The 24,358-nt window shown below is 37.9% G+C and overlaps 1 protein-coding gene across 1 annotated transcript in view; it reads right to left on the minus strand.

The window, feature by feature from the left end:
* LOC122810579 (1-aminocyclopropane-1-carboxylate synthase-like protein 1) overlaps positions 1-24,358 on the minus strand; it is a 790,733-nt gene that overhangs the window by 759,126 nt on the left and 7,249 nt on the right. Inside the window, exon 2 of the mRNA XM_044082158.1 lies at positions 19,646-19,678. Coding sequence (XP_043938093.1) covers positions 19,646-19,678 — 33 coding nt within the window. The remainder of the gene's footprint in view (positions 1-19,645; positions 19,679-24,358) is intronic.

Here is a 24,358-nt window from a genome sequence, read left to right on the forward strand (position 1 = left end):
AGACCCAGAAGTTAAGGAAATTGTGGGTATAGCCCCAAGGTTTATTTATAAAAAATAAAAAGAATTTGAAGAGGTTGCTCTGTTACCCTAAAGGGACATCAGAAGGAGAGATGGAGACACCCTATGGCACACTATCTTGTGGTCACTGTAACTTTTGCCATTTGATTGATCCTGATCCTACTTTTACGCATCCCATCAATTTGAGGTCTTATCCGTTTCGGGCTAGAGGGGATTATATGGCCACAGATGTGGTTTATTTAGCTTGTTGTGAAGCCTGCCACGCGTTTTATATAGGGAAAACCAATAGGTGTTTAAGAGATAGGATGCGTGAGCACATGTACAACATCAGGATAGCCTCGAGGGTCAATGCCATAGCGAAACATGTGGCAGAAAATGATGAGTCTCATACCTTTAGATTTAAGATAGTTGAGAAGGTTTGTATAGGACTGAGAGGAGGTGATATTAGGACATACACTGAAGTTAGAGAAACTACATGGATTATGAGATTGAGGTCTGATTTACATCCAGGTCTTAATGGTAAGGTCCCGATCAAACCCTTCCTTAAGTCAAGGAGGTTAAGAGCCTGATATTTCAGGCTTTTATTAGTATAATGAAGGTTATTATGTCGATATATTCCCATTATTTTTTATTTTGAATGGTCTGCCTTTTACAATATTTATATGGTCTGCTCAAACATATATTTTTATGTCTTTTATATATATATTCATTATAGCCATATATTCTTCTTGTTTTACACATATACACAAACTTTTTACATTCATATACTTATAGGTTCTAAGTACATGTATTTGCCTTCATATATGCATGTACAAAGGCTTTATACATAACTTGTATATATATATATATATATATATTTATATATATATATATATATATATATATATATATATATATATATATATATATATACACATTTTTAATATATACACAGAGATATATATATATATTTTTATTTTCATTCATTTTTATTCATAAATCATATGTTGTGGTATATGTGTATGTAATTACGATCCCATGTTTTAGAGAAGTTGTATATCTGTTTATATATTTGTCTTAGAGTTGGCACTTTAAGAGAGAATGTTTTTCCCGCCAGTTTTTAGATTTAAACTGGAGGATTTCAGGAATGTCAATAGGTCTGAAGAAGCCGTACGGTGAAAGCGCTAACCTGCATTCATTTGTTATTTTAATAAAATCCATCCTTGAGCTGAACGAGTCTTCGTTTTTTCTCTACAGTATTTAACTGTTGGTTTATTTGGACTACTGATGTTCTGGGGACGTTAGATGAACTGTTGGTGTATCTACTGTGTGTCGCTACTACCGTATCTATTTTATTTTACACTCTTTTGCTTGGCTTTTTTGGTGGGAGCGTTTACTCCGTACAGGCACTACACTAAAGGAATTATGTAATAACACTGTTTATGACCATAATTGATATATCAAATAATATAGATTCAGCACATAGGTTTGTTTATGTTTCTAATTTTAATTTAAGTACAAACAAAGCTTTTTTGTTCCACTGACATGATTAATACCAGACTTTAAATAATATGGATCTCTAACCTGTTAAAATAATGAAGTCTTTAAAATATTTAAGTATAATATTTTCTCAAAATTACAGGAACTTCAGTGAACGCAGTATTATTAAGGTCTGGAATAATACATAAAAAATTTGATAAAAAGACTAAGTCTAATTTTCTCCCCTTTCATAAGATATTTATTACTGAAATAAATATTTTCCAAGGAGAATTTACCACATAAATTCATTACTCAGCAACTAAGCAAGGGATTTATTTTCCAGTATTTAAAAATAATGCACACAGTTTATGTGGTAGCCTAAGGCTCCCAGAAATGCATATTCCACTTTTGCATCACCAAAACTAAATGCAGGCCTACAAAATTCCAGATGCTACCTTATTTGAATATTTATATTACTGAAAATAATATACTTTTCCTAAAAAAACAAAAATATCTCAGCCCCATTATTGGTTAATATGTTTTACAGTTACTTAAGAAATGAAAAGTAATAACACAAATACTTCTAAATTTCTATCCAAGGCAAATTCAGTGTCACATGAATTACATGTTTTATTCAGAAATCTCGCTCAAGCTTTCAGTAACCTGTTTGCAGTACTAAATTTAGAAAAAATATATATATGTTTTATTTTCAGTTGATTTTAATCCAATATATACTTTTTTTAACTTGTGACCCTCTACCACTGACATCTACCTTTCCCCCATTAACCTATCCATTCCTTTATCTACTCCCTCCCCCACAAGGGCAGGGTACTGTAGAATCTTGTCATAACACTAGATACAGGGGGTTATCCCTGTCCAGGGAGAGAATGGATTTAACAAAATTCCCATACACCTTCAACAAGGACAATGTAGACTTAGCTAATTTAGTTATCCATCTCCGTATGTTATGAGTCTGAAACTGGATTGTGTTTTTTTTATCAGACAAGCACTTAGGAAATTTTCCCAGGGTAACTATCAGTGGACAAAAAATAGGTATACTGAATGGAAATAAATGTATGTTATACTGGAAGCACATGATTTTATGATAGTTTTATACCAAATCCAGCATGATGATGGTCTCAGAAAGTTAACAGTACTTAAAAGTTTACTGGGGTTTCTATAATGTTGGCACTACATTTATTCATGACATGAAGTAGTTATCATACAAGACAATATGTTGTTCTGAATACTAGTAACCATAAGGTTAACAGTAAGAAATAAACAGAACATTTAACAGTAAAACTGAACTGTGGTGGAAATTGCTGCTGTCATTAGTATGTGTCAGAACATAAATGTCTGACATGTTTACTTACACACACACACACACTCTTGCTTTCCTTTTAACAGTTTGCTAAACCTCAGCCTCTAAGGCATACTAACTGCATACAAGAGCTGTATTTCTAATTTAACATCTTTCCTCTTGTTAGCCCCTTTCATAACACATCACTATAAAACGGTTTTTAATAAAGTTATCACATTTTCATTTAACCCCAATATCTGTCTCATAAAGTGCTATGTTAAGACACACTAACAAATTATAAGTTACAACCATACCTCTCAACCTGGAAACATCAAAAATCTAGACATGGCCCATGAAAAATAGGTAGAAATCTGTACGCTGATTAACATAAAATCTGCGTACATAATTATGTAACCCCCACCCACTCCAATGGAATTGTGGGATACCAACTTTCAAATGCAAACTGAAGAACAGACAACTAAAATAAGGCACCAGAGTCCCCCTGCAGCCATTCCAATGTCCCATTACATGTCTATTTCACCCCATTTACCATAAACACTAATGTGTGTATACTGCTTTATTTCTACAATGATTATTTGGATTTTAGTTTTACATTTTACAGCACAATGAACAAACACTAATAGACATCTGCTAAACAAAGCAACACTGTCTCACAATGAAAATAGACTTGGCATTAAAACTTCTCTGCCCTTGAAACTCACATTCATTGAAACAGCATTGAAACCTACACCACATCCAAAGAAAATGCATCTGGCCAGTGGTAGATAAAGATTACCTTTGGGCTGTTTTCAAATCATTGGCCCCTTGCACACAAAACAAGAAACATACATGTGTTCTTTGATACATCTTCCTGACTTTATTAAATTATATTCCTTGTATAATACAGCACACTTGTTAGAGCGCATTTTACATTTATTGTTTGAACATTTTTCCAGTAGGCTATAGGCAATGAAACAAAGTGCATGAACTAATAATGACAAAACTGCCCGATTCAGAACATTTCCATCATAAAAGTCTACTTCCACACCCACACTAAAAATACAATGACAGTAGTGCAAGCCATAGGCATCTTGCACAGCTTCTTGCACCTATTTTCAATTTCAGGGTTTTTTTTTTGGGGGGGGAGGCACATTTTAAACATTGCTAGTATAATTTTGGAAAGTTGCCAAAATAAAATGTGTTATCACCATGCATTTCACTGGCAAGTCTTGAACCCAGGACCCTGTGCACTAGTGTCAGAGCAACATACCACTATGCCAAATCAGCAGTTTCCTGAAATATAGGAAGACTGAATCTTAAATGGCTATCATTTAGTGAATTCAGTTCTCACTTCTCACCATAGCTCTCACAACCTCTTAGCACAAAAGACCTGGACAAAGCCAATAATGGGGGAATACAAATTCAGTTCTCACTTTTCACCATAGCTCTCAACTCTTAGCACAAAAAACCTGGACAAAGCCAATGACGAGGGACTACAGCCCCAAAATAGGGGCAAATTTCAAATACTGATCTTATAAACATAGAAAATTGCTAGAATAAAAGGTTTTGTGTTACCATTTATTTTCTGAAGAATATGAAGTCTGAAATTCAAATGCCTGTCATTATTTAATGAATTCAATCCTGCAGTGATTTGCCACAAAAATTCTGAAAACCACAGATTTTATGAGGAACAGATCAAAAATATTAGGCAAAATTTACAAGTGGTGGTGGATAGGGACTTTGGCTCTTTTTACCTTGTAACCAAGGGACAGGGTTCGAGCCTGAGTACCTCTAGTCACCAGGTGTATTACAATGGGGGCATTTTCACACACACACTGAAGACAAAAACAGCTGAGACAAGGTCAAATATAGTTCATGGAGAAGATAAAAAGCAGTACATTATAAAAGACCATCAGCTGCCCACAAGTACCTCTCTTCATTCACTGGGTTACCCAACCCAACAAGTCTTCCCCAGACTAACTCTGATCCATGCTGAGGGCCAGTGAGGAGATTGAGGTACTCTAGGACAATGTCATATCTTTGCTGAGGAACAGGGGCCTTGATTCTTGTCCCCCTGTGTGCACCATTTCACATCTCAGTAACAGAAGTGCAATGGGTATGCTGGCATATTATTCCAATTCTGTGCTGAATCAGCCACTGCTCCAACTCACTGAGGATAACAGCATCTGTACATCTCTGGCATTCACTGGTGATAAGCTGTGACATGTGCCGAAGTGAATTTCATTCCCAAAGGAAGGCCATACTAATTTGCAACTGCCAGCACAATCAAATGCCCAAGATTGTAATCAAACCTAGGTCATTTGAGACATAGTCTGAGCTTTATCGCTCTCTGCTACTACTCTAGCTTAGAGTTGTACAGCTATGCTGCCACGTATTATGGAAGAACCAATCATGCGATCACAGCTACAGTACTCGACTGAATCTTTGATCAGTTAAACACACACAAAAGATGTGCCTGAGAAACCATATCACTAAATTTTTACAAAATATGTTACCTGCTGTATGTTGCTAATAATTCTCTCTCTCTCTCACACACACACACACACACACACACACACACACACACACACACACACACACACACACCCTTTTCCAAACATAATTTCTGTTTCACAATAAAGGTTTCCTTACTTCAAGTCCATTTCTCTTGCATTGCACAGCCACAACCTGCCAGCCCTTCTTCCGTTCATGAATATAAAATCCTCCTTCCTTTCAGAAATACTCAAGTCCACTTGCAAATCCTTTCAGAAATACTCAAGTCTGCTTGCAAATCCTTTCGTTCTCCCAGAGTGCCGTTCCCACTTGCAAAGCATTTGAACCAGCCAGGGAGTGCGTTCCCGCTCGCAAAAGCATTTGAATAGCAAGGCGAGCCCCAGCCAGAAATGTGAGCTTCTTGAGCTCAATTTCGGCAGGCTGTTAGCTCTGACGGAGTTGACATCATCATGGGCGTGGTGACGTCAGCTCACAAAGCGCAAAAAATAAAAAAAAAAACAAAGAAAAAAAATCGGAAATGAAGGGGTTCCACTCGGGAATAGTGGCACCCCATTATTTGTACCCCCAAACTCGGTAAAAACCGAGTAATTTGGTACAGTTGGGAGGTATGGTTACAACTTGATTACCTTCTCTGGATTTAACTAATGTTCTGCACATCCTGAGTTTCCATTGGTTCAAGCTGTACTTAAACATGATTAGAGGGGAACTCTGCTTCACATGGATGGGGAGCCTGTCCCAGAGAATGGTAATTCTCTCAGAAACGTATCTGTCTCTCCAATTTGTCCTATGTTGCAAGCAAAATTTAGATCTTTTAATCCAGTAGTTCTGATGCTGTTCATTTTGCGGATGTACAGAAAGTTAATCAAAACAGGATCCAGGGATGCCTTGTATACCAGACAAAGATCACCATTCAGAAGTCTGTATGATACTGAGTAACGAGACAGGGCTTTGAGGCAATCAGTATAGGACATTGCGTTTACTCCCTGTATTCTTTTTGCAAAGAACCTTTGTGGACATTCCAGTTGCTGCCAGTCTGGTCAGGTACATACCAAAGGGGGCATTACAGTTTATGACTGGTCTGATGAGGGCCGAGTACAGTGGACCTAAATGCCATGCTTTTGCTTATAAGTTGAGTAAGCTAAAATGGATTTACTACCTTGGACACATGTTGGTCGAAGGCCATGTTACTCTCTATATGAGTTCCCCCATCCCTGTCTAGTGAATCAACTTTTTAGGGGTGTTTTACTGATGACATGGTTATCTGGGTAGAAGACTCCCCAAAATGTACTATAATGCATTTCTTGGTATTGAGTTTTAAGCCATAGTTTTGGCACCAAGCATTTGTCTGCATTAGACCTTCCTGAAGGGTCCTCTCATCTTGCGGGGATTTAATGACTGCTCCTAGTTTGCAATCATATGTGAACTTCATTAGACAGAGGCCTCTGACATTGGCTTTGACATCTGAGACATAATTGCCAAAGAGGAGTGGGCCTAGCGCAGAGCCCTGTGGGACTCCACTGGTGACTGGCCTCTTTGTGGAGATAGCCTAACTCATTCTAACCTCCTGGTTCCTATCAGTGAGCCAGCTAGCTATCCAGCATATTATTAAGGGGTTTACACCTAGTTCTGTAAGTTTGTTGACAATGCCTAAGTTGGATATTGGATCAAATGCTATAGCTTGACCTGGGTAGGCTGTATGCACCATTGTCCCCTCATCCTTTGCCTTAGGGACCTTTTCAAAGACGTCCACCAGATTCAGTAAGCATGACCTTCATCTGACAAAGCCAGAATGGGTTTGAGCCAGGTCTGGAGATTTCATATGTCCTTGATGATAATTTCCATGATAATTCTTTCCATGGCTTTGCAAATAACACTAGCCAGATTAATGGTTCTGTAGTTTCCAGGATCTGTTGAAGGTCTTCCCTTATGATGGGGGATGACTGTCACAGTCCTCCATCCACATGGCACAATGCCTGTTTTACGGGGTCTATGTCAGACGATCAAAAGTTCAAAAGACTGAAAATCAAAATATCTAAAACTCAAAATAAAAATAATTTTAATACAGGGGCAAGCCCCCCTACACTCCTCATGTGGGGGAGGCAAGCCCCCCTCACCCCCCTAATTATATATATCAACTCCAAGATTATACAACACTGGGAAAGGGGCAAATTCCATTTTCAGTATTTTAAATTTTAGATATTTTGATTTTCAGTGTTTTGAGCTTTTGATCTTCTGAAGGGGATCTGTTTTAAGACTACAATTAAATAATGACTCCAGGGTTTCTGACAAGTCAGATTTTAGACTGTTAGGAGGCATCCTGGAATATTGTTGGGGCCCATTCATGCTATATTCTTGGCTTTAGTGAGTGCAGCCACTACATGCTCCCTAGTTCCAGCTAAAGGGGTTATATCTGAGGGTATTTGGGGGGAATAATTGAGGCTGTGAGGGTAAAGTTGGAACTTAATTTGTCCACTAACAGGTTTGCTACATCACCAGGCTCTGTGAATGTGGCAACCAGTTCAGCACACTGCTGTGTACTGCCCTAGAGGCTTCTGACATAGCTGCAAAAGGCCTTATGGTTGTCTTTCACGTGGCAGGCTATCTTAACCTTAACACTGGCTTTGCTTGACTAATTAGCCCTCTTAGCTGTCCATTTAGTTTGATGAGAGCTTTTATCTTTATGGGAATTACTATTTCTGATTTTTGTCATAATTGTTTTCCTTTTGTTGTATATCTGTTTAATTTGGAATGTCAACAAGGGGGTTGTTTTTGGGGGTAGTCCTGAGCTTACTTCTAGTAGGTGCAGCAGCATCTATGCAGCCAATGACATGGTAGTACAGAGTTTCTGAGAGGAATTCAGCATAGACTGGTGTGTTCTAAGGGTTTGAAGAGGCACTGAATTTTGACAAAGCATTACTTCTCAAAAGGTCCTTTGTCTTGGAATAGTTCCTAGCTGTTACTGGTTTTAATGAGGTTATGGAGTTGATTTGGATTTTGAAGAAGGAGACAGCTTCATGGTCAAACCTTACCAGGGAGGACAGGACATTGGTGGGAGAACAGGTCCAGTATGCTGGAGCCTTTAGTGGGCATACTCCTACTTGGTCAAGGGTGTTTGCATTTGGGAAGGCCAGGAATCTCTGTGCCTGTAGATTTGAGATCATATAGGATTCTCAGTCTATACAGGGGTAATTAAAGTCGCTCAAGAGTAGGGTGTTAGATTGGATGTTATGCGTTTCCAGGAGGTCCATGTATGCATTGTGAGCATCTTTGGACATGAGGGGGCTGACCTATTTGGCTAGGATATGGCACGTCCTTCTAAAGCAGGTGTCTCAAGCTCACATGGCCACTGGTGGTGTATGAGGACTAGCAAAATTCAGGCAAGGGCCACACTCTCCAAAACAAAAAGAAATGCAGGTAGTGTAGCTAGAAAAGTAGTGCAGTCACTTCCCTTATCTATAACTATGCTGGTTTGAGGGCTACTTGAGGTCCAAAGATCAAGAGTTTGAGACCATTATAACATTTCAAGCTCACACCCACACACACCCACAAAGTCCGTGTCTGAGATGTAACTGTTATATGAAAGCATCCAATCTTCACACATGTGAATATTAAATCCCTGTATCTAACATCTGTAACTTAACTCACAATAAAGGACTCCCCTTTTGTTAAATCTGTTCAAGCATTTGTCTGGTATGCAGAAGTGAGCCAATTTATCAAGTATGGTAGCAGAGATAACAACCTTAAGCTGAAAGCAGAAGTGATGTAGTGCAATTGCTCTAAGATGAGGGACGGGGTTAAATGAAGGACTTAACTGCATTTCAAAGTCAAAATGAACCACAAACCTCCTGCTTTTCAGTGTCATTAATTTTTGAAATCAGTTGGTTGAACTTATAAAATATTAATCATTTCATAAATAAAGGTAAGAAGTTCATTAATGCACTGAAGCTGAATCAGAAATGATTATACATTTAATTATGACTGATTTTGTGACCTTCATCAAAATGTATTAGTGTTTAATTGAATACTTATATTTTGTTTTTATATGGTTATTATTTTAACAACATCCTTTCAGCAAATAAAAATCCCCCCCCCCCCCCCCAAAAAAAAAAGAGGTAGAATAGACAGAATAGTTCTGCCTCATGGACAGAGCTTCCACAGACCCTATTCTGCCAGGCCTATTTAATTTGCAAGTCCAGTTGGATTATAAATACATGCTTAAGCGATCTCAATGTCTCTTGCAAAATGAAGAGAACATGTTGGAGGGATTTGTTTGTATTACAGAGATACTGCTTCTATGAAACTGTCTTCCACTCCACTTAAACCAAAGTATTTCTCTTACCCTCTGCAAAATTACCCCGTTTAGTAATCCTGTCCTTCAAAAATAGGAGAAGCATATGTCTCAACATATCCATATTCAGACCATCTCTGGGCAATTTGTTGCAAAATATAAATGCTAAAAACTATCACAGAAATGTAAAGCTTGGCTTCTTAAAATCTTCAAAGATCATTGGTCTAGTAACTACCTATGAGTCTATGAATACTTTGTCACACAACTAGCATGCAGTATTAAGGTAAAACAGTCAGCATTACCAAAAATGCAGCTTAGGTGAATATTGGTACAGACGTTTATGAGCCAAACTACAACAGGGACTACACGCTAACTCTGAAAGATGAGTAATTCATACTCATAGGTATACAGCCTTTAACAACCATACTAAACAAATGTTATCCATGTACTGGACAAGATTTTCTCAACATCCTATTTGCCACCATCAAATCTGAAAATAGACCATAACTTAAAAAATCTCAATTCAAACAGTTTGTGATTCTCAAAGAATAGCTCAATAAAGCACGACTCCAAAGACATCTATAGTTAACACAAGAAGGCCTTTACGGTTGCAAATATGAAAATGAAAATCAAAGAGAAGAGAATTTCCAAACCCTCAATAACAGTTGTAATACCAAAAAGACTGCTCTTTAAATGTGAATTTATACCACAAGGAAAAAACAGATGAAGTTGTGAGGAAGAGGAACCTGAAACAATGGCATACAATGAAAATAACATACAGATTACAAACAGACATGCCAGCAACTTAACTTTCAGGATAGGGCAGTCCATTTTAGTAAGATATATTAAAGTAAAGCAACCATTCACCATTCTATGACCCTCAGCTATGTTTTGTGAAAGACATTAAAAGCCCAATAGCAAATAATGAAAGATATATTTTTAGCTGCAGATTGTTTATTTACAAATGCTTATTTTGACAACCTTATTATTTTTGGTTTCTAGTTTAGCAATAATCCATGGGTGGGTGTGGGTAAACAGTGGTTGGCATGGTTTGATCATGAGGGGAAAGTCTGAGTGATTAAACAAAGCCAACTGTGGATAAATCCAGTTTTACACACATGCAAGCATGGATTATTGCTATTATACAATGACATTATTTAAGAAAACAAATCCAAATGCCTTCTTGGCCTCTTCCCATTTTATTACCTTTTCTATACAATGTCTTTATATAAAAATTGTTTAGTGCTCTTCTGCCGGCTTCTGGTAGTATTGGGCACCCAAATGACATACTACACATGCTGTATATGTGCATGGAAATAGGGCACAGAAAGTTAGTGTCTCTGCCCCCCTCTCCCAACAGTTTACATTTTTTGCATAATTTCCAGGTATTTCTTTTATATTTTGAGACTGTTCTTTATAAAACGTGCTGTTCTGTCTAATCACTGATGGCTGAAGTCAATAAAAGAATAGTGATATTCCAGGATGGTAGCAGATGTCAACAAGCACATAAAACAATTTTAAAAGTCTTATTTTTGCTTAAAACGAACTTGTTTTAAACACCTTTATTGAATTATCATTTAAGACATATCAGAACATACATTTATATAAAAGAAACAAACCATGTTAACATGTTCACAGTTACAAATATTATACACCACATGCATTCTTTTATACAATTATCATCAATCCAACATTACATAAATTGCTCAATTCCTGCCATCCAGTACACCTCACTCCCCCTCCAAAATGTTATTCTGAATATTTTTTACCCACAATTTCCATTTTTCTATGCGATTTGCTCCTACCATTTTCTAAAGATCCCACTTTCAGTTCTTTTATCTGTTACAATATGCACTACTTCAAAATACAGTTGGTTTAGACTTTCAATTCTATTTTCTAGTAACTGCTTTTTTTGGCAGTCACCAGAATTAAACTTAACAAGGCCTTAATATGTCTAGGAAATTCAGGTCCTGTATCTCCCCCCCCCCAAAAAAAATAATTTCCTTAAATATACCAATTTGCTCACCCAATATTTCTGACAGCATACTCTGCAGGAAATGTTAAAAGCCTGCCAACGCATTATACTCCCAAAACATATGTTCACAGTTACCTCTTTCTTTCCCATCACACCCCCAACGTTTGTCATCTATCTGAGGAAAAATTCTTTGGAGTCCACCTGGAATATAAAATACTTATGCAAACACTTCCAAGCAAAAATCCTAAATCTTCTAGACGTTCTGTTTCAAATTCATCTAAAGACTCTACCAGAGCAGGTCTTGCGCTTAGCATTCCCCCATCCTTTTCTCTTTGCCTGCAGTCTGACATCAATCCCTGATAGAGAAGGCAGTCTCTAACCTGCATCTTCTTGGCCTCTTCCTATTCTATTATCTTTCCCTCTCTAGTTATTTGCTCTCAATGCATTGGTTCATTTGCCAGTTTTCTCCAGGTAATGCCAGCCCCCTCTTGCCTGTTTTGTGTACCCTAACTCCAGTCATCCTTATCAACAGAAACTACGTTCTCCATTCTTGTGTTGGATTAGTTCTTGGAATACTTTCTGCTACCATATGAATATAATATTCTGTCCGCCTGTTATTCTCCTTAAGGATCTGAATCCAAAATCCCACTTTATTATTTCATTATTTCCTGAATTTATTCCCTTCTTCATCATCATCCCTTTCCACTTTGAATGATAGTTTTCTGCTTGTGTTATTTATATGACCCTTAAATGTGTAGCTCTAAAATATTCCTTCAAATCAGGTAATATTAAACCGCAGTGTTCTACTGGAAGGTTAAACTTATCACACTTGACTGTTGCCCTCTTCCCCGTCCAGATAAAATCCTTCAACTCTTTTATTAATTACTATCCACAACTTCTCTTCTGGTTGATAGAAAATATGCCCCACTTGCACATAAAACTAAACAGTCTAAAAACATTTTCACTGCTTGTATCTTGCTATCCGTATCCATAAACAAGAGATTCAATTTTCTCAGTTTTTATGATCTTTTTGAGTCTCTTCCCACATATTGATAGCTGCCATAGCAGAATCCTTTTTAACCCAGACTCGTAAATACTTCATTTTATTGTGTCTCCATAAATATAGGTATTGCTGAACCAATTCATGTGTGAGCACATAGTTTACAGCTATAGCCTTTGTTTTGTCTTCATTAGTTTTATATCCTGAAAAACATATAAAACTGTCTGAGACTGTTCCACAACACTGACATGTACTTTTCTGGTTTTATCTGATACAAAATGATATTGTCTGCAAATAAAGCCAATTTTTCTTGATTACCATACCAATTATATCCTTGAATTTCTTGAGTTCCTTATTTTCTTTGTCAATGCCTCTAAATATAACACAAATAACAAATGGGAAAGAGGACACCCCTGCTTGGTTCCACTGTTAAGACACAACTTATCAGAGGAACACTCTCACTTTCATTTTTGCCTCCAATCCTTCATACATCCTCCCAATTAACCTTATTACTGCACCAATGAATGCAAATGCTTCTACTGCCCTACTCATAAAATCCCAGTTTACCCTGTCTAATGCTTTCTCTTCATCAAGAACCACCACCAACAGTGATATTTTCTTATATACTCTTTCCCTCTGGAGCATCATCGTTCTATTAATGTTGTCAAATGTTTGTCTTCCCTCCACAACCACAATGATCCATACGTATTAATTTTAACAACTTTGCCATGCTTTTAGCTATTACAGACATAAACATTTTATAATCATGATTTAAAACTAAAACGGGCCTATACAAAGCTGGATCTGTTGAGTCTTTAACATCTTTAGGTATTACAGCCATCACAGCTTTCTTCCAGGATGTTGGAACTTAAAATACTGTTAAACTAAATCTTTCAGATCTTGGTCACTTTCTTCTCTCCTAGCTTCCAAACTTCCACTGGAATACCATCTGATATTCATCATCCTGGAGAATTTCTTGCACCGATTTTATCTCCTCTCCCCCCCTCTTACTTAGCTGTTAATTGTTGATCCTTATCAACCTCCAACCTTAGCACATTGAAGTCTTCCACAATTACTTCAATGTGTGCTTTTTCTTGATTTCCACTTTCCTCTGCTTTATACAGATGCTCATAAAATTTCCAAAACATTTCTAATACCTCTACAGGATTTTTACTTATTTTTCTTGTTATAGGCTCCCTAAGTTTGGTAACAGCCCTTTCTACTTTCTGCTGCCCAAGTCATTGTGCTAAGAGTTTTTGTGACCTGGAGTTATTATCAAAAAAAAAAAGTTGCATTCTTAAAACTAACTTCTTAATCAAAAAAAAAAAAAAAAGGATAACAAAGCAACAAGGTGATTTTTGGCAAAGGCAAAAATGAAAAACAGTTGCAGAATTTTCTTTTGCCCTTTTGCATGTGATCTTTAATGTGCTTATTTATTCCTGTAGGGTAGAAGCATGTGAGTGCATCTTTTGGATGGCACTACCATGCATATTCCAATAGGAAGACCAGGCGAACAGCTGACAGACCTCTTTCTATTGCTATAGGTTCGATTTACAATGGGCACACTGGTTGGGTTGTCCAATCAGTCTGCTCTTTTTTGAATAGTAATGATCCTTTATTGTATAATTCAGAATAATAAACGATAACTCACCCAGAATTAGTTTTTCACATGAGAATAATCATGACTGTGACAGACTTTGGCCCAAAATGTCACAAAGATCTAAGAGCTGCATATCTAAAAGACGGTGTTTGCAATGAAACAATACAATGTTTTCTTTTGGCAGGCTATTTAAAATATGTGGCAAAAGGAAACTGTGAGCACCAAAAACTGTAATGACTGCATATAATGTATTCAAAACATTTTAATTGCAAAGTCCACTTACAAAATGTTTTGAAATTCCAAACTATGCTAGAAAAAAAGTGTTATTTCATAAGTGTTAAAATAACTGTTTGGTTTTAAAATTCAAGTGTTTGCAGAGTAGTAGACTAAAAGGCATTTTCTAGAAGTATGTTATTGTCAGTAAGAAATGTGGCTCTGGCAAGGTGGAGTGAGATGACATAATCTCAAACAAAATGGCTTAACAACTCTTAAAATACTTGTTTACAATGTTTTATGCAGCCTGAAGTCCCAAAATAGCCCTTCAGTGGTGCAGAGGTGTGAACAATGTTATACTGAACCTTCTCCTATGGCCAAGCAATTGAAAGCAGATGCAAAAGGAAAGCCTTCCCATTACTGCTCTTGGAAGTCCAATTTTCCAACGGACTTTAATTGCTGTCATGTGACTGGCCAGTTACAGAGCAAGATACACTGACTGGTCAGGTAATCCAAGGCTCAAAAGAAATGCCTCTGAATTACACATGAATCAAAATGATAAACATCTCACATTATAGAGTTCTGTACTTAGAATTTAGAACCCAGGTGTTCAGTTCTGTTTCTGACAGTTTGGCTTCTGATCCATCACAAATCTATGTGGCATCCTTACTTAATTATGCTACATTCCTTCAAGTAAAATACAGTCTTGAGTGTTTGTACATTTTTAAATATGCACAAAAATCCTGACTTTACAAGATGTACCTCTACAACGACTATTACTTCTGCTGTGTCCTCCATGTGGTTCTTATCATTTGGAATAAAATATAACTCCAGACATGGCATCCTGTTTCCTTTTTTTTTAGTTTCTCTCAGTCTTCTTTTCTAATTCATAATTTTCCCCAAATCATCCTCAAATGCACACAACTGCTTTAAAAAATGTCATTGAAAAATGGTGCCTGATCTTCCTACTCCATCTTAGTCCCACTGTTCAGCTACTGACCGAGGTTAAAGCAATGTTATCCAACCAGGCAGTCAGCAGTCTTGTAAAAAAATAAAGAAATGTGCCATACAAAAGGTGCATTTTTGCTGAATGTATTATCATATTCAATGTTAAACAGCCACTGATCACATACCCAGAAATTCTATGGCTCTCATTTCTGAGTCTGAAGTTCACAATGGGAATGGGAAAGAAACAATAAAGTTCAACTATTTTTTTAATCCATGACCTATTAGCTGCACTAATAATTGTGAAGGCTGCCAGCCCAGCCAGCTAGAATTTTGTAAATAATTATATGTCATTTGTGAATAGTAATATGATTTGTATGCTTGCCTTAGAAATGCAAAATATATATATATATATGTTCTGTACTGAGCTTCAAGATTGTAACCACAGTGCACCCTGCTGGAAAAGAGCAGAAATGTGTATAAGCTACATGCCTATACAAATGTATATGTTGATGGTAAAGGCTGGAATATACATTTAACTTGCAAAACTCTAAGAAAATAAGTTGACAAGTAAAGAGTTTTACGATGGTGTTTACCACAGCTAGAAGACAGAATGTCTGAAGCTAGAGTTTCTTTCTATTGTCTTAAGAAATAAATAATTACTAGGTTTAAAATGTAAAAGTGTTAATTGTTTTACGACTTCCAGTTTCAGGCAAGCTAAGAGATAAGTGTCAGCTTCTAACAGAGAAGTATTTTTCATAGACACATGTTAAATTCTGTTGGTATCTGTTTAGCCTGGGAACTAGAGGCAAGTATCAAGTAGTGATGTCATCTAGCTAACCCAGCAGTAATGTGTATTATTAATTTAAGAACTATCTCAGAGAGAAAGTCTGTGCATTTTGTATTTGTCTCTGGACCTAGAAACATTCACCCAGCACTTCTGCCTGCGTGTTGCTCTGTAAGTAAGACTTAGATTGCAGTGATTTCTTTTAGAGATAGAAATATAGTAAGATTAGTCTGGATGTTTTCTGTATTTATGTGAGAGTGTCCTGCATGTTGTTTTAAAATATTTCCTATGATTCTGAACTCTGCTGTCAATGTGTTGAGTTATTGAGTATTCTCTTGTTCTTTTATTATTTATTATTAAATGTATTTAAACCTTTTAATTGTGACTGGTTTTGTTTAGATATTTAAGCTCTTAAGGTACTTGCATATGTATTTCGTGACACTGTATAGGCCACTCCTAAATAGACTTAGCCTTGGACACACTTACCATTTGGATAATCGTACATACAGTAGAAATGGTCACCCTTTGGTAAGGGCCTTATAGTAGCTGATGAGTAAGGGTGGTTGGTGGCAGCTATAGTCTGGGCAGAAGGGGGCATAGCTAGTTAACTTGTGCCAGCCTTCCCCAGGAGTATCTGTGTGTTTGTATATAAATCAAATCTCAAAGACTGACTGTGATCTCTGTGTGCTCTTAAGAGAAAATTGTACTTTACTGTGTGTGCGCCTGTCATCCTCCCAATGTGCACGACCCTCACTGGTGTTAGTTGTGAGGACTGAGGCTTCTTGTTTACTGGGCCAGTGCAGGGACATCACAGTAATCATGAGTGAATATCCTCAAAGGAAAGACGCAGTGGAAACAGAAAACAGAATATTTTTCTTCTGTACTTAAAAACAATCTGATAGATAAAAAACTTTTTTTATTTAGATTTTTGCATTTGTTTTATAAAACACAGGAAAAATGCCACAATACTGTACTTTGTCATATAAATAAGGGACATTATACTAAATCAAAGCTACCTTGGGTTTTGGAGTTTGATAAGATAAACAAGCATGCAAAATATAAGCTTTGATGAACAATTGCTATTAATGTTAACATGATTACTATTAACAATGTTTGCAAGATATTTTTAAGCATTCAAAAAAAACTGTTTTTTTTTATAGAAACAAGCATAGTATGTGTGGCCCAGCAATCAAGTAGCTTCAGTCCTCACCACTAACAGCAGTGAGGGGCGTCCATATAAGGGAATGATAATAAATACACACACAGTAAAGTACAATTTCCCTTATGAGCACACAGAGATCACAGCAGTCTGGAGCTGGTTTTTCCCTTCCTCTCCAGGTCCCCAATAAGACTCCCCACTGGCACAGCTATAGGGTCCAGATCTCAGCCTAGTGGGTAAGCTAAAACCTCCAGCACCCTCTCTGTCCAACCAGTGCTTCGTGTCCTTGCCCAAGTAGCTGACACACACACACACACACACACACACACACACACACACACACACACTTTGAGATAAGAGTTTATACAACCACACAGACACTCCTGGGGAAGGCTAGCACAGGTTCTCCAGCTGTGCCCCTTTTACCCAGACTATACGGTAGAAATCACTGCCACCACCCAGCTAATATTCATCAGCTACTCAAAGGCCCTTATGAAAGGGTGTCCAATTATACTGTGCAATATTATTATCCAAATGGAAAGTGCAACTGAACAGTCAAGACTTATTTGGACTGACATGGTACAGTATTACGATATACATGCAATGTACTCTTAGAGCTTAAATTATCTCTACACAAAACAGCCACAGTTGAAAGGTTTAAAAAATATTTAATAATAAAAACACAAGACAATACTTCTTACTAAACAGTGCTAGTCAAGAGATCACAGAGAAATACTTAAAATAATACAGTAGAAAAGTTCTGACATCAACACAGGAAAACACAGTCTAATCTTCCTAATTCCTAGCTATTTCTAAGAGAAAACACAGTTCTAAAATCCTACTTACATATAGACACAGGCAGATTGGTGAGTTGGATGTTCTCAAGACAAATGTTCAAATGCTCTCATTCTTTCTGTCCTTAAATTGATAACACAGTACCACTGATTCATTTCATATTACATAATTTCTTTCTGGTTCCTAGGCTAACAGAATCTCAGAGGTTAATAGCCTTTGATCTTGCAGCTGGTCAGGAAGCCGGGGCAATAAAATAAATTATACATGCAAATTCTAGCCATTAACTCTGGCCTCAAAACAATAGGCAGACTGCCTTTATCTAGACATCTCGGCTCCAAGTTTTGACATCAAAGAATTGACTTATCAGCTTTGCTACAGCAGAGTGCACTGTTGTTACATTTTTGCAGTTCCACATTTAACACCATTTTTTCCCATTTAAGACAACAAGCCTGTGGCTTATATTAATATTTACAAATGACAGAATTATCTACAAAATTATATCTGGCTAGGCTGGCAGCCTTCACCTATCTTCACACTATGCAACACAACTTCTCATGTTACTGCATAATGGGTTCAGCCTTAGGCTGCAACAGTTTTACATCTTATACATAACTTCCAAAACGTTCTTCACTCATTTCAAGCATAACATGTACGAATGGATAGGTTAACCAAAGGATACCACAGATTTACCCAACAAACCCTCATGGGAAGGGACAGCAAGTACTGGGAATTGCAGGGACTATGCAAAAGGTGGCCTCTTTGATCAGCTGCCTGGTAACAACCTATGAACTAAGCATAACAGTTTAGTGTTGTAACAGTTTTGAGAATTTAAATAGATGGACAAAGAACTCCAATTTTTTTGTTTTTCATCTAATACACATTTTAATCTACTAAATATGTAACTTTATTGTGTATCACACTTCTTTTCTTAAACTAACCTTATACACACAAACATCAATCAATTATTTAGGCAAAATCAATAGACCTTAGGCAGTCTCCAGCACACCACACTAAATTCCTGTTAAGATAACCAAACAGCCACTATGGCAAAAAAAAAAAAAAAAAACAGTTTCTACAAAAAGTAATTAGTTTATCTTATAATTAACTGTTTTGTGTCTTGGTGTAATTTACAGTTAATATTTTCAGTTGAAAATATAATCATGACCCTGCATTAGATGGTGCTGATGGAGTGTTCTAACTTAGCAGGGAAGCACAATGCAGACATTTAGGAAGCTATCTTTACTCTGTGGGTGGAGCTGGCTAGTACTACTTACTATGAGGCTCCAAACTTAACCTTAGTAATTACAAACACATAAAAGGGGTGGGCAGTTTGTTTAAAAGATAGTAAAATTATGCATTCAGGTCCAGTACCATGCGGAGGCCTACTGTGAAATACAGTGGACTATCAAGAAGGACGGACGGAAGCACAACCAGTACTGGTGCTTCAGATCAGACTTACGGACCGATCTTGTAGTGAAAAAAATGAAACATGCAAAATATACAAAACATGTTTATGTAAATTATAGTGTTTTTTCTTCATATTTACACTTTCTACTTATCTGTTTTGAAAATGCAGAAAACTATGGAGCTTACCTTTGTCTGCCACAGGTGTGTCCAGGACTGTAGCTAAAAGATTAAAAAAAAATTGTCATTTTTTTTTTTTATGCATGTAGACTTTTACATCACCCCCTGCACACATAAGCAAATATGCACACATACATATAAACACTAAATTCCTCACAAAGAAAAGTAAAACATTTTGCTAGGTCTTAAATGAATTTATTCAGCCAAATGAAGCAATGTTAACACTGAAACTTAATGATTATCACTAAAGTCTACAGGTTCAATCTGTACTACAAACATAAATAATTAGACTGTTTTACTATGTTTATCCACAAATGTAAATTGATACGTTACTTAAGAAAGGACTTCAATTTTCTGATACTTTCAACTGAATAAATTAAATACATACACATTTTAAAGTTTTCAGCAATATATCAGAGAGAAAATGTGGACAAAGAGACATCATATGAGACAACATACTGCCCTTGATACTAAACAGGTATGATTTCAAATGCAGAAAGGAAATTGTTCAAGGTCATAAATTTTCCTGCTTAATGCTTAGCATTTCAAAGAGGTTCATGTAGAAGTACAAGGCTAGCTGCCCTTGCAGGCCATTCTAAGCCTATCTAAGTTCCCTTTTTGTGCTTGAAATAACCTATCCTATTTGGTTAAAGACTGGCCTTACCCATCCCATGGTCGAGTATCATATATTACCACTAATGAGAATAACTGGTATCATACTAAAGATAATTTGAGGGATCCATGAATGGGATAAAGCATTTAGGAGATGGCCTCAGTCCATTAGTAGTACCGGAAGTAGTCCTGGGGTTAATGTTTCTTTTCCATCCACAGATCCAAGCTGTGTTTGAAAATGGACAAGGATGAGCTTTATTTTACTTGGATGAGGAGTCTGTTCCAGACAAACCGTATCCTCTACAAGATACTGTATCTTTTTAATATGGTATCTCTGTGGGCATTCCAGTTGTTGCGTGTGTCTGAAGAGATGCATGCCAAAGAGGGGTCATTAGACTCAATGTTTGGCCTTAATGAGGGATGAGTAATGGGAGACAATGACATCCCTTGATCTGGATACAAACACAGCGAAAGACAAAAACAGCAAACATTCCTCACTCTTCCTCTCATTCAACCAGCACATCTGTTTTTCCACTCATATGGCTAAGCTTTATTTACCTGCTGCCTGTCAGAGTTCTCCAGTGCTGGCTTACCATCTGTCACAATGAGAGACATCCATCTAAGACAATCAAAGTGGGTGATGTCACTGGAACTGGATTCAGTACTTAAAAGATTTGGTGTGGAAAATGATGAGTACAGCAGTTCTAAGTCCTCCACTCCCAAATGCAAGATGACTCAGAGGTACAAACAGAGACTGAAAAGGTAATTTTAGAGATCCCTCTTTTTATGTGGTACAGATTAACAAAGCTGAGAAGCAAAGTATGAGATAACTAGGCTTTACTTTAGGGCCTTCTCCCCAAAGGGATGAAGAACTTGTGCAACAGAATAGGCTGAGAAGATAGTGAAAGGAATTTATTACTGTAAAGTGGTATAACAATAAGCCTTGACATCACCAACGTATTTACTTACTTACTGCCTTTGTTTACTGGGAGAGTCCGACTGGGTTTAAAATAACCCATCTTCAGTGGATGCCAGGGGAGAAAAGGTCCACATACACAAAACAGAAAAAGACTGTAGCAAACTTACAACTCAGTTTAGATAAACGTATGATTTTTGACATTAGTACAGAGAAACGGAGCTCAATGTGCCTTACATTAAACATTCGATTAAGTATGTTTCTGGAGTAAATGAAAATTAATATTCTTTGACATACATGTCAGATCTTATTTAGACACCAATTTACTATAGTAGCAGTAGTAGCAGGTTGACTAGTAGACTACCCAGATATAAGAAAGATAGATACTACTGGTTAGCTAGAAAATAAGTTGCGTGGGTGCAGAGCTAGTGTTATTGTTGGGGATTAACTGAAAAGAGGTAGTTCCTAGGAGTATTAGGCAAGGCAGCTTGTAGTAGTGGTTATTAGTATTTAGGCTTATTGAGTGCAGATGAGAGATGGTCACATTTATGGTTTACCCTTTAGGGATGCAAGGGCAAAGCCATGACGCTCTTAGAAATTGTTTCAGCTGAGGTTTGAATGTAAGATTCTGCCTGCCTGTCTCTTTGGTTGGGGCAATTTATTCCAGAGTTCAGAGACATAGTTTGAAGTGAGTCTCCAGAGATGTTATTTGATTTGGTGGTGGTTGTCAGATTTTAAGGCTAGTGTGTAGGTTTATGGGGATGGGGGAGTATTTTAGGATGTCATGCAGTGAAAGGCAGGTGTCCTTACATTCACCGCTGAAGTATTCCTTACGAATGGGATTCCCTGTCGTGAAGCCCTCCATCCGGCCAGTTTACAAAAAGTCTACCGTTGTTTTAAGGTATGCTGAACGTCACCTGCGCACTCCTTGCGTAAGGTAGGGCATAAAGGTGACAGTCAGGCGTACCGTCCTCAGAACTTCTTTGCCGCCAGCCCGGACGCTGTTTTAAATGCTGATCTGTTACATACATTTGTTTTTCTGTTTGTTGGTTTTTCTGTGCTTATTCCTGTTTGCTGGAGTCCGCACAGTTGCAGATAAGTACCCAGTTGGGATTTTGGTTACTTTTTCTGTTTGTTTTGCGCTGTTTGGGGTTAATGTCATCCAGGAAGAGTAAATGCCAGTGTGGGAGACTGATTCCCCCATAAAGACTGCCAAGATACATGTCTTTTTTGCCTTAGTGCTGCTCACGACCATACATCTTGTTCAATTTATCAGGCGATTATCCCCCAAAACTCTTCATAGTAGGCTTTCTTCCCTTTCCTTGTACCTTGAGAAGCAGCAAGTTTCTTGCTGCAGGTTCTATAAATGGAACTTCCTGCCCCGAGGGTCAGCCGTTTGAGAAGAAGAAGGTGCATAAGGTTAAGACCGGAATCTTCCACTATCCAGCCTCTGCAGGGAGTTTCTCCTGAGGTTATTATGCACCCGGAGGCTAGCCCGGTTGTTTTGTCAGATTCTTCTACTGCATCTGGGTTGGAGGCCAGTGAGGATCTGACAGGCAGCACATCCGACGAGGCTTTGCAGGAGTCTGTTTTGGACATTCCAACGGGAACCATGGTTGACTGCTTCCAAGGTGTCTAGTGGGGTTACACAATTTCTCTTTAGGGAAGAGGTCCCTACTGCAGTTGTGGAATGCCGTCCTGAGTCTGGGCCTTCTCAGGTTTCTAGGCTGGCTATCCCTTCAAAAAAGAAGCTGAAAACTAACCATGTTTCTTCTGCTCCTAGGGATCTACAAAGTGAGTGGCAGGCCTTCACTCAGTGGTTATTTAATGCTTTACTGTCACTGCGGCCTCCTCAAGGGGTTTCAGTTCCTGCTCCTCCTTGGTCCGCCTCTTCCCCTAAAAGGCCCAGAGACTTGCATTCTTCTGAGGTGGATTCTGATGATGACTCCCTTGATTATTCTACCCAGATTCCTTCTCCTTTAGACTACGGGTTTGAGGAGGAAGATTCTCATACTCTAGATAATCCTTCTGAGGATATTTCCTTTGGGGACACGATCTCTAGGATGATGGAAGTTTTTAAGTGGGATTGTGCCCAGGTTTTGGATATCCATAAAAGGTACTTTGAGTTACTGCAGATGGAATCTCATAAACCTCTGGCCATTCCTCCTATCTTGCCCGCTTTATTGGATGTTTGTTCCATTGCCTTTGAAGCACTGGATTCTCTACCCCCTGCTCCCAGGAAGTTTGACGGGTGTTATAGGGTGCCTGAGGATTGCTCCTTTTTGTTTAAATGTCCTACTACTTACCCCCTGCTCCCAGGAAGTTTGACGGGTGTTATAGGGTGCCTGAGGATTGCTCCTTTTTGTTTAAATGTCCTACTACTGACCCCTCTGTGGTGTGTGTAGCCTCTGATAAGCCATCCCAATTGCTTCCTTCATCCAAGTTACTGCCTTCTGACAAGGACAGTAGGACCATGGATAGGCTGGGTAAGAAAGTTTATACTTCATCTATCCTAGCTTTTAGGGCTATTAATTATTAGACCCATATCTCTAGATATGTCTTGGCTCTTCTTTCTCAGACTTGTTGGGTTCTTTCTGATATTCCAGACCCTGAGGATAAATCTTCTCCTCTTTCCTTGCTTGGGATTTCCTCTAAGGTAGTTCGTCGTTCTATTAAATGTAGTTATGATGCAGCAGATGCCTCTTCAAGGGCTGCTGCTTCTGGTTCAGTTCTGAGGAGATATTCATGGCTTCGGCTTCAACCTTTGCCTGATGATATTAAGGCTAAGTTGCTGGATGCTCCTCTGGATAATACTCTTTTGTTTGGTGAAGCGGCTGCTGGTTTATTTAAGTCTCTTCTGGACAAGGGGAAGGCTATACAGGATCTTAAGCACGTATTTGTTTCTCCTGTGCCTGCATTTCAGCGGAACTACCCTTCTAAGTCTGCCTTTGTTTGTAGGCAGTCTCGCCCTCCTTCTAAAGGTAAAAAGGGTATCAGACTACTCCTGCTAAGGCCACTCAGACTGCAGAGATTATTAAGCCTTCCTTTCCTGACAAACCAGATACTGTCTGACTATCCACCCATTCCCAGCCACATTCCTCTTTCTCTTTGCCTTTCTCTTTCTCTTCTTGTTTGGCTCTGGATCACTCAGGATTCTTGGGTTCTGTCAATCATTCGTCAAAGGTACTTCATGG

This window comes from Protopterus annectens, chromosome 9.part0 (assembly GCF_019279795.1).
Source record: "Protopterus annectens isolate FY-2018-M chromosome 9.part0, PAN1.0, whole genome shotgun sequence".
NCBI lineage: Eukaryota > Metazoa > Chordata > Ceratodontiformes > Protopteridae > Protopterus > Protopterus annectens.